A 14203-nucleotide genomic window follows, 5' to 3' on the forward strand; every position below is an offset into this window, starting at 1 on the left:
CCTTATTAATTAACATTTTGATTGGCCAAGGGCTTAATGAGTCAATGGTGAGGAAACATCTCAATGGGGTTGATGGTCATTGGGTCTCAATGGGTTTGATGGTTCTTGGGTCTCAATGGGGTTGGTAGTTATGGGGTCTAGAAGGTCAGGTGACTCCTCCCCACTCTTAATTAACCCCTAATTAACCCCCCATTGATTGGCCAAGGGGTTAATGAGTCAATGGAGAGGGAACATCTCAAGGGCTTCTACTACTCGCTGCGCAAGAGCGAGATGAAGATCCGGCGCCTCTGAGGCCCCGCCCCCTCCCGGCCCCGCCCCCACCCCCCCCGCGTGGGCAATTAAACCCCTGCGTTGATTGGCTGAGGTCTAATGAGTCCATGGTGGAGAAACATCTCAATAGGGTTGGTGGTCATTGGGTCTCAATGGGTCCATGGTCATTGGGTCTCAATAGGGTTGGTAGTTATGGGGTCTAGAAGGTCAGGTGACTCCTCCCCCAGTCTTAATTAGCCCCTAATTAGCCCCCTGTTGATTGGCCAAGGTCTAATGAGTCAATGGGGAAGGTGGGGTTGGTGGTGGCATCTCAATGGGGTTCACAATCGTTCATTGCATCTCAATGGGGTTGGTGGCTCTTGAGTCTTTATGGGTCAGGGTTGGTGGTTATGGGGTCTAGAAGGTCAGGTGACTCCTCCCCCAGTCTTAATTAATGATAAATTAACCTACTTCTTGATTGGCCAAGATCTTAATGAGTTAATGGTGGAGAAACATCTCAAGGGGTTGGTGGTGGCATCTCAATGGGGTTCAAGATCGTTCATTGTATCTATATGGGGTTGGTAGTTATGGGGTCTACAAGGTCAGGTGACTCCTCCCCACTCTTAATTAGTCCATAATTAATTGACCTCTTGATTGGCCAAGGGCTTAAGGAGTCAATGGTGGAGAAACATCTCAATGGGGTTGGTGGTGGCATCTCAATGGGGTTCAAGATCGTTCATTGTATCTCAATGGGGTTGGTGGTTATGGGGTCTTTATGGGTCGGGGTTGGTAGTTATGGGGTCTAGAAGGTCAGGTGACTCCTCCCCCAGTCTTAATTAGCCCCTAATTAACCCCCCATTGATTGGCCAAGGTCTAATGAGTCAATGGGGAAGTTGCATCTACGTAGGGTTGGTGGTGGCATCTCAATGGGGTTCAAGATCGTTCATTGTATCTATATGGGGTTGGTGGTTATGGGGTCTACAAGGTCAGGTGACTCCTCCCCCAGTCTTAATTAGCCCCTAATTAACCCCAAATGGATTGGCCAAGGGCTTAATGAGTCAATGGTGGAGAAACATCTCAAGGGGTTGATGGTCATTGGGTCTCAATGGGGTTGGTAGTTATGGGGTCTAGAAGGTCAGGTGACTCCTCCCCACTCTTAATTAGTCCATAATTAATTGACCTCTTGATTGGCCAAGGGCTTAATGAGTCAATGGTGAGGAAACATCTCAATGAGTTGTTGGGTCGCAATGGGGTTGATGGTTCTTGGATCTCAATGGGTTGATGGTCATTGAATCTTTATGGGTTGGGTTGGTAGTTATGGGGTCTAGAAGGTCAGGTGACTCCTCCCCCAGTCTTAATTAGCCCCTAATTAACCCCCCATTGACTGGCCAAGGGCTTAACAAGTCAATGGTGAAGTTGTGTCTACGTAGGGTTGGTGGTGGCATCTCAATGGGGTTGATGGTCATTGGGTCTCAATGGGGTTGATGATTCTTGGGTCTCAATGGGGTTGGTAGTTATGGGGTCTAGAAGATCAGGTGACCCCTCCCCACTCTTAATTAGTCCATAATTAATTAACCTTTTGATTGATCAAGATCTTAATGAATTAATGGTGGAGAAACATCTCAATGGGGTTGATGGTCATTGGGTCTCAATGGGGTTGATGGTCATTGGGTCTCAATGGGGTTGGTAGTTATGGGGTCTAGAAGGTCAGGTGACCCCTCCCCACTCTTAATTAACCCCTTATTAATTAACCTTTTGATTGATCAAGATCTTAATGAATTAATGGTGGAGAAACATCTCAATGGGGTTGATGGTCATTGGGTCTCAATGGGGTTGGTAGTTATGGGGTCTAGAAGGTCAGGTGACCCCTCCCCACTCTTAATTACCCCCTAATTAACCCCAAATTGATTGGCCAAGGACTTAACGAGTCAATGGTGGAGAAACATCTCGATGGGGTGGGCGGTCGCTCCATTTCTGGGCTGTTTTGGGGACACTTTTGGGGGTTTTTGGGGCGGATTCAGTGGGTTTTGGGTCTGGGCGGCTCGTCCAATCGGCGGGCGGCGGCGTCCAGGGCGGCCAATCGCGCGGCGGCTCCGCCCAGCTGCAGCAGGTTCAGCAGGAACTTGAGGGCGGCCAATGGGGTCGTGACCCACACGAGGAGGCGGAACAGCCCCGGGGCGCCCGGGAGCACTGGGGACCAGTATGGACCAGTTTGGACCAGTATAGACCAGTATAGACCAGTTCACAACAGTATAGACCAGTATGGACCAGTATAGACCAGTTCACACCAGTATGGACCAGTATGGACCAGTTCAGTTCATCCCAGTGACCCCCAGTCCATCCCAGTTCATCCCAGTGACCCCCCCAGTACAGACCAGTATGGACCAGTTCATCCCAGTGACCTCCCTAGTTCATCCCAGTTCATCCCAGTGACCCCCCCAGTCCATCCCAGTGACCCCCCCAGTCCATCCCAGTTCATCCCCATGACCCCCCTAGTCCATCCCAGTTCATCCCAGTGACCCCCCCATTCCATCCCAGTCCATCCCAGTGACACCCCCAGTTCATCCCAGTTCATCCCAGTGACCCCCCCAGTCCATCCCAGTTCATACCAGTCCATCCCAGTGACCCACCCAGTTCATCCCAGTGACCCCCCCAGTATCCCCCAGTTCATCCCAGTGACCCCCCCATTCCATCCCAGTCCATCCCAGTGACACCCCCAGTTCATCCCAGTTCATCCCAGTGACCCCCCCAGTCCATCCCAGTTCATACTAGTCCATCCCAGTGACCCACCCAGTTCATCCCAGTGACCCCCCCAGTATCCCCCAGTTCATCCCAGTGACCCCCCCATTCCATCCCAGTCCATCCCAGTGACACCCCCAGTTCATCCCAGTTCATCCCAGTGACCCCCCCAGTCCATCCCAGTTCATACCAGTCCATCCCAGTGACCCACCCAGTTCATCCCAGTGACCCCCCCCAGTTCATCCCAGTGACCCCCCCCAGTATCCCCCAGTTCATCCCAGTGACCCCCCCCAGTCCATCCCAGTCTATCCCAGTGACCCCCCAGTCCATCCCAGTGACCCCCCTCAGTTCATCCCAGTTCATCCCAGTTCATCCCAGTTCATCCCAGTGACCTCCCAGTCCATCACAGTGACCCCCCCAGTCCATCCCAGTTCATCCCAGTGACCCCCAGTCCATCCCAGTTCATCCCACTGACCCCCCAGTCCATCCCAGTGATCCCCCCCAAGTCCATCCCAGTTCATCCCAGTTCATCCCAATGACCTCCCCAGTTCATCCCAGTGACCCCCCCAGTCCATCCCAGTTCATCCCAGTTCATCCCAATGACCTCCCCAGTTCATCCCAGTGACCCCCCCAGTTCATCCCAGTTCATCCCAGTGACCTCCCCAGTCCATCCCAGTTCATCCCAGTCCCTCCAGTATAAACCAGTTCCCCCCAGTCCTCCCAGCCTCCCCAGTCTCTAACTGGTCTCTCCCCAGTCTAACCAGTATAACCAGTGTCCCCAGTCTCTAACTGGTCTCTCCCCAGTCTAACCAGTATAACCAGTGTCCCCAGTCTCCAACTGGTCTCTCGGCAGTCTCAGACCAGTCTGACCAGTCTAACCAGTCTAACCAGTACAACCAGCACTGACCGCGGGGCCCGTCTGCGAAGTTGAGCAGGTAGAGGCCGCAGTAAAACGCTTCGTTCCCGGCGCAAACCGTGAACAGCAGCGCCTGGGGGCGGGGCCACCGTGGGCACGCCCCCTCCAGCCCGGACACGCCCCCTCCCCGGCGACACCACCTGCCCGGCCACGCCCCCTCCCCGGCCACGCCCCCTCCCCGGCCACGCCCCCTCCCCAGCCACGCCCCCGCCAGCCCAGACCCCACTCCAGAGTCACAGACCCCGCCCCCTCCAGCCCGGATCCCGCCCCCGAGTCACAGACCCCGCCTCCTCCCCCGGCCCCGCCCCCTCCGACGGCCCCGCCCCCTCCCTGGCTCCACCTCTGAGTCACAGACCCCGCCCCCTCCCCAGCCCCGCCTTACAGACCCCGCCCCCTCCTCGGCCCCGCCCCCTGCGCCGGCCCCCGCCCCCGAGTCATAGACCCCGCCCCTGAGTCACAGGCCCCGCCCCCGCCCCTGAGTCACAGACCCCGCCCCCAAATCATGACCACAGCCCCTGACATCACCCCAAGCCCATGGCCACGCCCCCAACGCCTTGGCCACGCCCCCAACCCCTTGACATCACCCCAAGCCCATGGCCACGCCCCCAAAGCCAAGACTCCGCCCCAATCCCATGGCCACGCCCCCAACGCCATGATCCTGCCCCCAATGCCATGGCCACGCCCCCAAAGCCAAGACGCCGCCCAAATCCATGGCCACACCCCCCACCCAACCCAATGCCCTGACCCCGCCACAAATCCATGACCCCGCCCCAACCCCATGGCCACGCCCCTAAGCCCATGGCCACGCCCCCAACCCCATGGCCATGCCCCGAACCCCATGGCCACGCTCCCAAGCCCATGGCCACGCCCCCAACCCCATGGCTATGCCCTGAACCCCATGGCCACGCCCCCAAGCCCATGGCCACGCCCCCAACCCCATGGCCATGCCCTGAACCCCATGGCCACGCCCCCAACCCCATGGCCACGCCCTGAACCCCATGGCCACACCCCCAAATCCATGACCCTGCCCCCCAAATCCATGGCCACGCCCCCACCCCATGGCCACGCCCCCACCCACCGCCATGGCCACGCCCCCAAATCCATGACCCCACCCCCAACCCCATGGCCACGCCCCCCCAAAGCCCTGATCCCATCCCCAAATCCATGACCCCACCCAACCCCATAGCCACGCCCCCAATCCCATGACCACGCCCCCAAATCCAAGACTCCGCCCCAACCTCATGGACAGGCCCATAACCCCATGGCCATGCCCCCCAAATCCATGACCCCGCCCCCAAATCCATGACCCCGCCCCCAAATCCATGACCCCGCCCCCAAATCCATGACCCCGCCCCCCAAATCCATGACCCCACGCCCCACCCAACCCAACGCCCTGATCACACCCCCAAATCCATGACCCCGCCCTTTAACCCCACGGCCACGCCCCCACCCAACCCCATGGCCACGCCCCCAAAGCCATGATCCCGCCCCCCACCCGCCACTATGACCCCACCCCCAAATCCATGACCCCGCCCCCAAATCCATGGCCACACCCCCACCCCACCCAACGCCCTGACCCCGCCCCCAAATCACAGACCCCGCCCCCAAATCACAGACCCCGCCCCCACCCCCCCGACCAAGTCCCCTGGCCCCACCCCCACACTCTGATACCCCCATTTGTCCCTCCCCCCCATTGGCCCCGCCCCCCAAGCCCTGCCCCCCCATCACCCCTCCCTATTACCCCTCCCCCCCAAGGCCCCTCCCCCTCCCTATGGCCCCGCCCCCTTGGCCCCGCCCCCACCTTGTGTGTGTAGTAGAGGCGCAGCAGCGGGTGCCCCTCCCCCCCCACGTCCTTGTGGGAGGCTCCGCCCTCCAGGGTGGTGCTGGGGGAGGGGAAGGGGGCGGGGTCAGCTCCGAGCTCCGCCCCCTTTATCCCGCCCCCTTTGTACCACCCCCTTTAGCTCCGCCCCCCTTTTCCAAACACACTCTAGCTCTGCCCCTTCCCTCCTTTAGCTCCGCCCCCTTTCACCCCACCCCTTTTAGCCCCGCCCTCTTTAGCTCCGCCCCTTCACTCACCCCCTTTAGCTCCACCCCTTTTACTCCCAGCCCCGCCCCTTCATCCCCACCTCCTTTAGCTCCACCCCCTTTAGCTCCACCCCCTTTCACCCCACCCCTTTTAGCCCCGCCCTCTTTAGTTCCACCCCTTCATCCCCACCCCCTGTAGCTCCACCCCTTCATCCCCACTCCCTTTAGCTCCACCCCCTTTATCCCCGCCCCCTTCATGCTTGCCCCTTTAGCTCCTCCCCTTTACCCCCTTTAGCTCCTCCCCTTTAGCCCCAGTCCCTTTAGCTCCACCCCTTTTACCCCCAGCCCCACCCCTTTTATTCCCACTCCCTGTAGCTCCGCCCCTTTTATCCCCGCCCCCTTTAGCTCCACCCCCTCAATCCCCACCCCCTTCATGCTTGTCCCTTTAGATCCGCCCCCTTTACCCCTTTAGCTCCTCCCCTTTAGCCCCACCCCCTTTACCCCAGCTCCGCCCCTTCATCCCCACCCCCTTTAGCTCCACCCCTTTTACCCCAAGCTCCGCCCCCTCTTCCCCACCCCCTTTAGCTCCACCCCTTTTATCCCCGCCCCTTTAGCTCCGCCCCCTTATCCTCACCCCCTTTATCCCCAGCTCCGCCCCTTCATCCTCACCCCCTTTAGCTCCACCCCTTTTACCCCCAGCTCCGCCCCTTCATCCCCACCCCCTTTAGCTCCACCCCTTTTACCCCAAGCTCCGCCCCCTCTTCCCCACCCCCTTTAGCTCCACCCCCTTTATCCCCAGCCCCTTTAGCTCCGCCCTCTTTAGCTCCGCCCCTTCACCCCACCCCCTTTAGCTCCACCCCTTTTACCCCCAGCTCCGCCCCTTCATCCCCACCTCCTTTAGCTCCACCCCCTTTAGCTCCGCCCCTTTCACCCCACCCTCTTTATCCCCTCCCCCTTTAGCCCCACCCCTTTTAGCTCCACCCTCTTTAGCTCCACCCCTTCATCCCCACTCCCTTTAGCTCCACCCCCTTTATCCCCGCCCCTTTAGCTCCTCCCCTTTACCCTCTTTAGCTCCTCCCCTTTAGCCCCACCCCCTTTAGCTCCACCCCTTTTACCCCCAGCTCCGCCCCTTCATCCTCACCCCCTTTAGCTCTGCCCCTTTTATCCCCGCCCCCTTTAGCTCCACCCCCTCAATCCCCACCCCCTTCATGCTTGTCCCTTTAGCTCCGCCCCCTTTACCCCCTTTTATCCCCGCCCCTTTAGCTCTGCCTCCTTATCCCCACCCCCTTTACCCTCCCTTTAGCTCCTCCCCTTTAGCCCTGGCCCCTTTAGCTCCGCCCCTTCCCCAGCTCTGCCCCTTCATCCCCACCCCCTTTAGCTCCACCCCCTTTAGCTCCACCCCCTTTCACCCCACCCCTTTCACCCCACCCTCTTTAGCTCCGCCCCTTTTACCCCCAGCCCCGCCCCTTCACCCCCACCCCCTTTAGCTCCACCCCTTTTATTCCCACCCCTTTAGCTCCGCCCCATTTATCTCCACCCTCTTTATTCCCTCCCCCTTTAGCCCTACCCCCTTTAGCTCCACCCCTTTTACCCCCAGCTCCGCCCCTTCATCCCCACCCCCTTTAGCTCCACCCCTTTTATTCCCACCCCTTTAGCTCCACCCCTTTTATCCCCTCCCCCTTTATTCCCTTTAGCTCCTCCCCTTTATCCCCAGCCCCTTTAGCTCCGCCCTCTTTAGCTCCGCCCCCTTATCCCCTCCCCTTTTAGCTCCGCCCCTTTACCCCCTTTAGCTCCACCCCTTTTATCCCCTCCCCCTTTACCCCCTCTTTATCTCCACCCCTTTTACTCCCACCCCCTTCAGCCCCGCCCCCCTCTCTCAGGCCCCGCCCCACCCCCCCTTAGCCCCGCCCACCAGTGCACGTGCAGCCAATGGCTGGCCACGTCCAGCGCCATGCTGAGCTGGAACAGGGCGGCGGTTGCCGGGTAGAGCAGCGCCAGGTTGACCAATAGGCACATGGAGCTCAGCCGGTCCGTCAGCATGTCCAGCATGGCGCCAAAACGGGTCCCTGGGGGGGGAGGGGAGGGGGGGGGGACCCCCGGGTGACCCCCCGAACCACCCCCCCAACAAACACCCCCTATGGGTGTTAAACCAGTATAAACCAGTATAGACCAGTATGGACCAGTATGGACCAGTATGGACCAGTATGGACCAGTATGGGTCATTTCACCTCCCCAAGAGTCTTGGGGGACCCCCCAGAGACCCCCCTGCCCCAAAAAACCCCCATAATGGTATTCCCAGTATAGACCAGTATAAACCAGTATAGACCAGTATGGACCAGTATGGACTAGCATGGGTCATCTCACCTCCCCAAGGGTCCTGGGGGACCCTCCAGAGACCCCCCTGAGTCCCCGCCCCCTCAGGCCACACCCCTCCAAGCCACGCCCCCTCTGCCTAAACCCCGCCCCCTCCCACCCCATACACCCACCTTCCCCCCATTAGCTCTGCCCCCTCTAGGCCCCGCCCACCCCACCTAAACCACGCCCCCTCCCACCTCCCTACAGCCCCTCCCACCCCATACACCCCCTCCCCCCTCCCCGCAGCTCCGCCCCCTCTAGGCCCCGCCCCTCCCACATAAACCACGCCCCCTTCCCACCCCTATACGTCACAGTTACCACTCCCCCACCCCTCAGCTCCACCCCCCTTAGCCCCGCCCCCCAGCCCCACCCACCTCAAGCCCCGCCCACCCCAAGCCCCGCCCACCCCCAAGCCCCACCCCCCCATGTCCCCTTCCCACCCCCATACATCACAGTTACCACTCCCCCACCCCCTCAGCTCCACCCCCCTTAGCCCCGCCCCCTCAAGCCCCACCCACCCCCCAAGCCCCGCCCACCCCCAAGCCCCGCCCACCCTGGTTGAGCCTGCGTGCCACGGCGCCGTCCACGGCGTCCAGGGCGGCGCTGGCCCCGTAGAGCGCGGCCGCGGGGCCGGGGCGCGTGGGCATCAGCCAGAAGGCGGCGGCCGCCAGCGCCACCCGGGCGTAACCTGGGGGGGGAGGGGGGGTGGGGGGTCAGCGGGGACCCCCCGGACCCCCCCTGCGCGTGGGAACCCCCAAACATGCCCCTGGAGGCATTTCCAGTACAAACCAGTATGGACCAGTATAAACCAGTATAAACCAGTATCGGTCATTTCAGCTCCCCAAGGGTCCTGGGGCTCACCTGGGACCCCCCCTGCGCGTGGGAACCCCCAAACATGCCCCTGGAGGCATTTCCAGTATAAACCAGTATAAACCAGTATGGACCAGTATGGACCAGTATGGGTCGTTTCAGCTCCCCAAGGGTCCTGGGGCTCACCTGGGACCCCCCCTGCGCATGGGAACCCCCAAACATGCCCCTGGAGGCATTTCCAGTATAAACCAGTATAAACCAGTATGGACCAGTATGGACTTGTATGGGTCGTTTCAGCTCCCCAAGGGTCCTGGGGCTCACCTGGGACCCCCCCTGCGCGTGGGAACCCCCAGACCCCCTCCCAGAGGCATTTCCAGTACAAACCAGTATAAACCAGTATGGACCAGTATGGACCAGTATGGGTCGTTTTAGCTCCCCAAGGGTCCTGGGGGTCACCCCCTGTGCATGGGAACCCCCAAACCCACCCCTGGAGGCATTTCCAGTATAAACCCCAGTATCCCCAGTATAACCCAGTATATCCCACTCCCCCCCAGTCCCTCCCAGTCCCCCCCACTCCCCCCTAGTCCATCCTAGTCACCCCAAATCCCTCCCCAGTCCCTCCCAGTATATCCCAGTGTCCCCCCAGTATATCCCAGTGTCCCCCCAGCCCCCCCAGTCCATCCCAGTATCCCCAGTACATCCCAGTACCCCCAGTTCCGTACTGATGATGTTGGGCATGAACAGCAGCACGTTCCCCCCAGTACATCCCAGTATAACCCAGTATAACCCAGTATATCCCAGTCACCCCCAACACCCCCAGCCTCCCCAGTATCCCCAGTACATCCCAGTATCCCCAGTACTGATGATGTTGGGCACGAACAGCAGCGCGTTCTCTCCAGTATAACCCAGTATAACCAGTACATCCCAGTATAACCCAGTATAACCAGTTCCGCACTGATGACATTGGGCACGAACAGCAGCACGTTCTCCCCAGTATCCCCAGTATGACCCAGTATGACCCAGTACATCCCACTCCCCCCCACCTCCCCAGTATCCCCAGTATAACCCAGTATAACCCAGTATATCCCAGTATATCCCAGTCCCTCCCAGTCACCCCAAATCCCTCCCCAGTCCCTCCCAGTACATCCCAGTATCCCCAGTATAACCCACTCTCCCCCATCCCTTCTCAGCCCCTCCCAGTCCATCCCAGTCCCCCCAAATCCCTTCCCAGTGCCTCCCAATATATCCCAGTGTCCCCCCAGCCCCCCCAGTATCCCCAGTCCCTCCCATTATCCCCAGTACATCCCAGTACATCCCAGTATAACCCAGTATAACCAGTATATCTGAGTACATCCCAGTATCCCCCAGTCACTCCCACTCCCCCCAAGTCCCTCCCAGCCCCCCCCAGTCCCCCCAAATCCCTTCCCAGTGCCTCCCAGTATATCCCAGTGTCCCCCCAGTATCCCCAACCCCCCCAGTACATCCCAGTATCCCCAGTACATCCCAGTCCCCCCATCCCTTCCCAGCCCCCCCCAGTCCCTCCCAATATATCCCAGTGTCCCCAGTCCACCCCAGTATCCCCAGTATCCCCAGTATATCCCAGTATATCCCAGTACATCCCGTACCGATGAGGTTGGGCACGAACAGCAGCACGTTCTCCCCAGTATATCCCAGTATATCCCAGTATAACCAGTATCCCCAGTACATCCCAGTATAACCCAGTCCCCCCCAGTATCCCCAGTATAACCCAGCACATCCCAGTCACACCCAGCCCCCCCCATCCCTTCCCACTCCCCCCCAGTCCCTCCCAGTCACCCCAAATCCCTTCCCAGTGCCTCCCAATATATCCCAGTGTCCCCCAGTTTATCCCAGTCCCCCCAGTATCCCCAGTATAACCCAGTCCCCGCAGTGTCCCCCCAGTTTATCCCAGTCCACCCAGTATCCCCAGTATAATCCAGTCCATCCCAGTATAACCCAGTCCCCTCCACCTCCCCCAGTATCCCCAGTATAACTCAGTATAACCCAGTAGATCCCACTCCCCCCCATCCCTTCCCAGTCCATCCCAGTCCATCCCAGTCACCTCAAATCCCTCCCCAGTGCCTCCCAGTATATCCCAGTGTCCCCAGTACACCCCAGTATATCCCAGTCCCTCCCAGTATCCCCAATACATCCCAGCCTCCCCAGTCCATCCCAGTATAACCCAGTATAACCCACTCCCCCCCATCCCTTCCCACTCCCCCCCAGTCCCTCCCAGTCCCCCCAAATCCCTCCCCAGTCCCTCCCAGTATATCCCAGTGTCCCCCCAGTATATCCCAGCCCCCCCAGTATCCCCAGTATAACCCAGCATAACCCAGTCCATCCCAGTATAACCCAGTCCATCCCATCCCTTCCCAGTCCCCCCCAGTCCCTCCCAGTCACCCCAAATCCCTCCCCAGTCCCTCCCAATACATCCCAGTATCCCCAGTTCATCCCATTCCACCCCAGTCCACCCCAGCCCCCCCAGTCCACCCCAGTATAACCAGTATATCCCAGTATAACCCCCGTTACCGATGATGTTGGGCAGGAACAGCAGCACGTTCTCCCCAGTATAACCCAGTATATCCCAGTATAACCCAGTTTACCCCAGTACAACGGGCCCATTACCGATGACACTGGGCAGGAACAGCAGCACGTTCTCCCCAGTATAACCCAGTATGACCCAGTATAACCCAGTCACCCCCACTCCCCCCCAGTCCCTCCCAGTCACCCCAAATCCCTCCCCAGTGCCTCCCAATGTATCCCAGTGTCCCCCCAGTTTATCCCAGTCCCCCCAGCCCCCCCAGCACACCCCAGTACACCCCAGTATCCCCAGTATCCCCATACCAATGACATTGGGCAGGAACAGCAGCACGTTATCCCCAGTATAACCCAGTATAACCCAGTATAACCCAGTATAACCCCGTACATCCCAGTATAACCCAGTCCCCCCAGTCCCCCCAGTACACCCCAGTACATCCCAGTATAACCCAGTATAACCCAGTCCCCCCAGTATCCCCAGTACATCCCAGTACATCCCAGTATAACCCAGTCCCCCCACCCTCCCATTATAACCCAGTATAACCCACTCCCCCCCATCCCTTCCCACTCCCCCCCAGTCCCTCCCATTCACCCCAAATCCCTTCCCAGTCCCTCCCAATACATCCCAGTGTCCCCCCAGTATATCCCAGTCCCCCCAGCCCCCCCAGTATCCCCAGTACATCCCAGTACATCCCAGTATAACCCAGTATCCCCAGTACATCCCAGTACATCCCAGTACATCCCAGCCCTTCCCAGTCCCTCCCAGTCACCCCAAACCCCTCCCCAGTGCCTCCCAGTATATCCCAGACCCCCAGTACACCTCAGTATCTCCCAGTATAACCCAGTATATCCCAGTCCATCCCAGTCACCCCAAATCCCTCCCCAGTCCCTCCCAATACATCCCAGTGTCCCCCAGTTTATCCCAGTCCCCCCAGTACATCCCAGTATCCCCAGTATATCCCAGTATATCCCAGCATAACCCAGTATCCCCAGTACATCCCAGTACATCCCAGTATCCCCAGTATATCCCAGTATATCCCAGTACATCCCAGTATCCCCCAGTCATTCCCACTCCCCCCCAGTCCCCCCCACCCCCTCCCAGTCCCCCCGAATCCCTTCCCAGTCCCTCCCAGTATATCTCAGTGTCCCCCCAGCCCCCCCAGTATCCCCAGTACATCCCAGTATAACCAGTATAACCCAGTATCCCCAGTATAACCCAGTATCCCCAATCCCCCCCACTCCCCCCCAGTCCCTCCCAGTCCATCCCAGCCCCCCCAGTATATCCCAGCCCCCCCAGTCCCTCCCAGTATCCCTAGTACAACCCAGTATCCCCACTCCCCCCCATCGCTTCCCAGCCCCTCCCAGCCCATCCCAGTCACCCCAAATCCCCCCCCAGTATCCCCAGCCCCCCCAGTATAACCCAGTACACCCCAGTCCCCCCAGTATCCCCAGTATCCCCCCGTTACCGATGATGTTGGGCACGAAGAGCAACACGCTCCCCCCTCCGCCCATCGCTCTGCGGCCCCGCGCCCCCCGCGGCCCCTTTAATACCCCCTGCCCCCACGTGACCGCCGCACGCCCCGCCCTCCCCGCCGCGCAGCCAACCGCCGCCTCGCTGCCCCCTCACCGCGACCAATCAGCGCCGCGCTCACACCCCCCCCCCCCTTTCAGGGGCGGTACCTCCCGGCATCCCCCGCGCGCGGCGCCGCGGCCTCTTCCGGCCCGCCCGCCGTTTCCATGGCGACGCGGCCTGGACGCGCCAATTAACGCGTGAGTAATTAACGAACCGACTAATTAACCCCTCCCGGCCCCCCCCCGCCCGCCCAGGTCGTTAATTAGACCCTTAATTACCCCCCACACACACACTTCCGGGTGGACCCAGGCGTTCGGGCGCGTCGCAAGGGGGCGTGGCTTCAAAACGGGCGTTAATTAATTAAGGGTTTAATTAAAATGGTTGAAAATGGGCTGGGGGGGGTGGGGGAGGGGCTGAGATCAAATGGGGGGTCATTGGGGTCATTGTGGGGTCATCAATGGGTCCCTATGGGTCCTATTGGGGTCATTGGGGTCAATGTGGGGTCATGGGGTCAATGTGGGGTCATCAATGGGTCCCTATGGGTCCCATTGGGGTCAATGTGGGGTCATGGGGTCAATGTAGGGTCATTGGGGTCAATGTGGGGTCATCAATGGGTCCCTATGGGTCCCATTGGGGTCAATGTGGGGTCATGGGGTCAATGTGGGGTCATCAATGGGTCCCTATGGGTCCCATTGGGGTCAATGTGGGGTCATGGGGTCAATGTAGGGTCATTGGGGTCAATGTGGGGTCATCAATGGGTCCCTATGGGTCCCATTGGGGTCAATGTGGGGTCATGGGGTCAATGTAGGGTCATTGGGGTCATTGTGGGGTCATCAATGGGTCCCTATGGGTCCCATTGGGGTCAATTTGGGGCCATTGGGGTCAATGTGGGGTCATTGGGGTCAATGTGGGGTCATTGGGGTCATTGGGGTCACCAATGGGGTCATTGGGGTCAATGTGGGGTCATCAATGGGTCCCTA

At 59.7% G+C, this 14203-nt stretch overlaps 2 protein-coding genes across 3 annotated transcripts in view; both read right to left on the bottom strand.

The window, feature by feature from the left end:
- Window positions 1-1650: 1650 nt before the first annotated feature.
- On the bottom strand, window positions 1651-13157 carry CDIPT (CDP-diacylglycerol--inositol 3-phosphatidyltransferase). 2 transcript variants are annotated; one of them, XM_080361472.1, is made up of 6 exons: window positions 13117-13157; window positions 8838-8972; window positions 7842-7995; window positions 5706-5787; window positions 3896-3977; window positions 1651-2439 (listed from the first exon to the last, which is right to left on the bottom strand). In XM_080361472.1, the coding sequence occupies exons 2-6, from the start codon at window positions 8929-8931 to the stop codon at window positions 2267-2269; spliced, it is 585 nt and encodes a 194-aa protein (XP_080217598.1). In that variant the 5' UTR covers window positions 8932-8972; window positions 13117-13157; the 3' UTR covers window positions 1651-2266. The 2 variants fall into 2 exon arrangements, with proteins under 2 accessions (XP_080217598.1, XP_080217599.1); XM_080361473.1 differs by lacking the exon at window positions 13117-13157 and adding an exon at window positions 9955-9972.
- LOC308051157 (uncharacterized protein) overlaps window positions 8931-14203 on the bottom strand; it is a gene marked incomplete at its 3' end in the record, with an annotated part of 29654 nt that continues 24381 nt past the window's right edge. Inside the window, exon 14 of the mRNA XM_080361488.1 lies at window positions 8931-8972. Coding sequence (XP_080217614.1) covers window positions 8931-8972 — 42 coding nt within the window. The remainder of the gene's footprint in view (window positions 8973-14203) is intronic.

This window comes from Nesoenas mayeri, assembly GCF_963082525.1.
Source record: "Nesoenas mayeri genome assembly, chromosome: 32".
In the NCBI taxonomy this organism is placed as follows: Eukaryota; Metazoa; Chordata; class Aves; order Columbiformes; family Columbidae; genus Nesoenas; species Nesoenas mayeri.

Coding starts and splice junctions, on each gene's coding strand:
- CDIPT (XM_080361472.1), bottom strand. CDS start 8,931: ATGCCCACGCGCCCCGGCCCCGCGGCCGCGCTCTACGGGGCCAGCGCC. Junction 5,788..7,841: donor CATTGGCTGCACGTGCACTG/GTGGGCGGGGCT, acceptor CCCCTCCCCCAG/CACCACCCTGGAGGGCGGAG. Junction 3,978..5,705: donor GCCTCTACTACACACACAAG/GTGGGGGCGGGG, acceptor CCCCGCCCCCAG/GCGCTGCTGTTCACGGTTTG.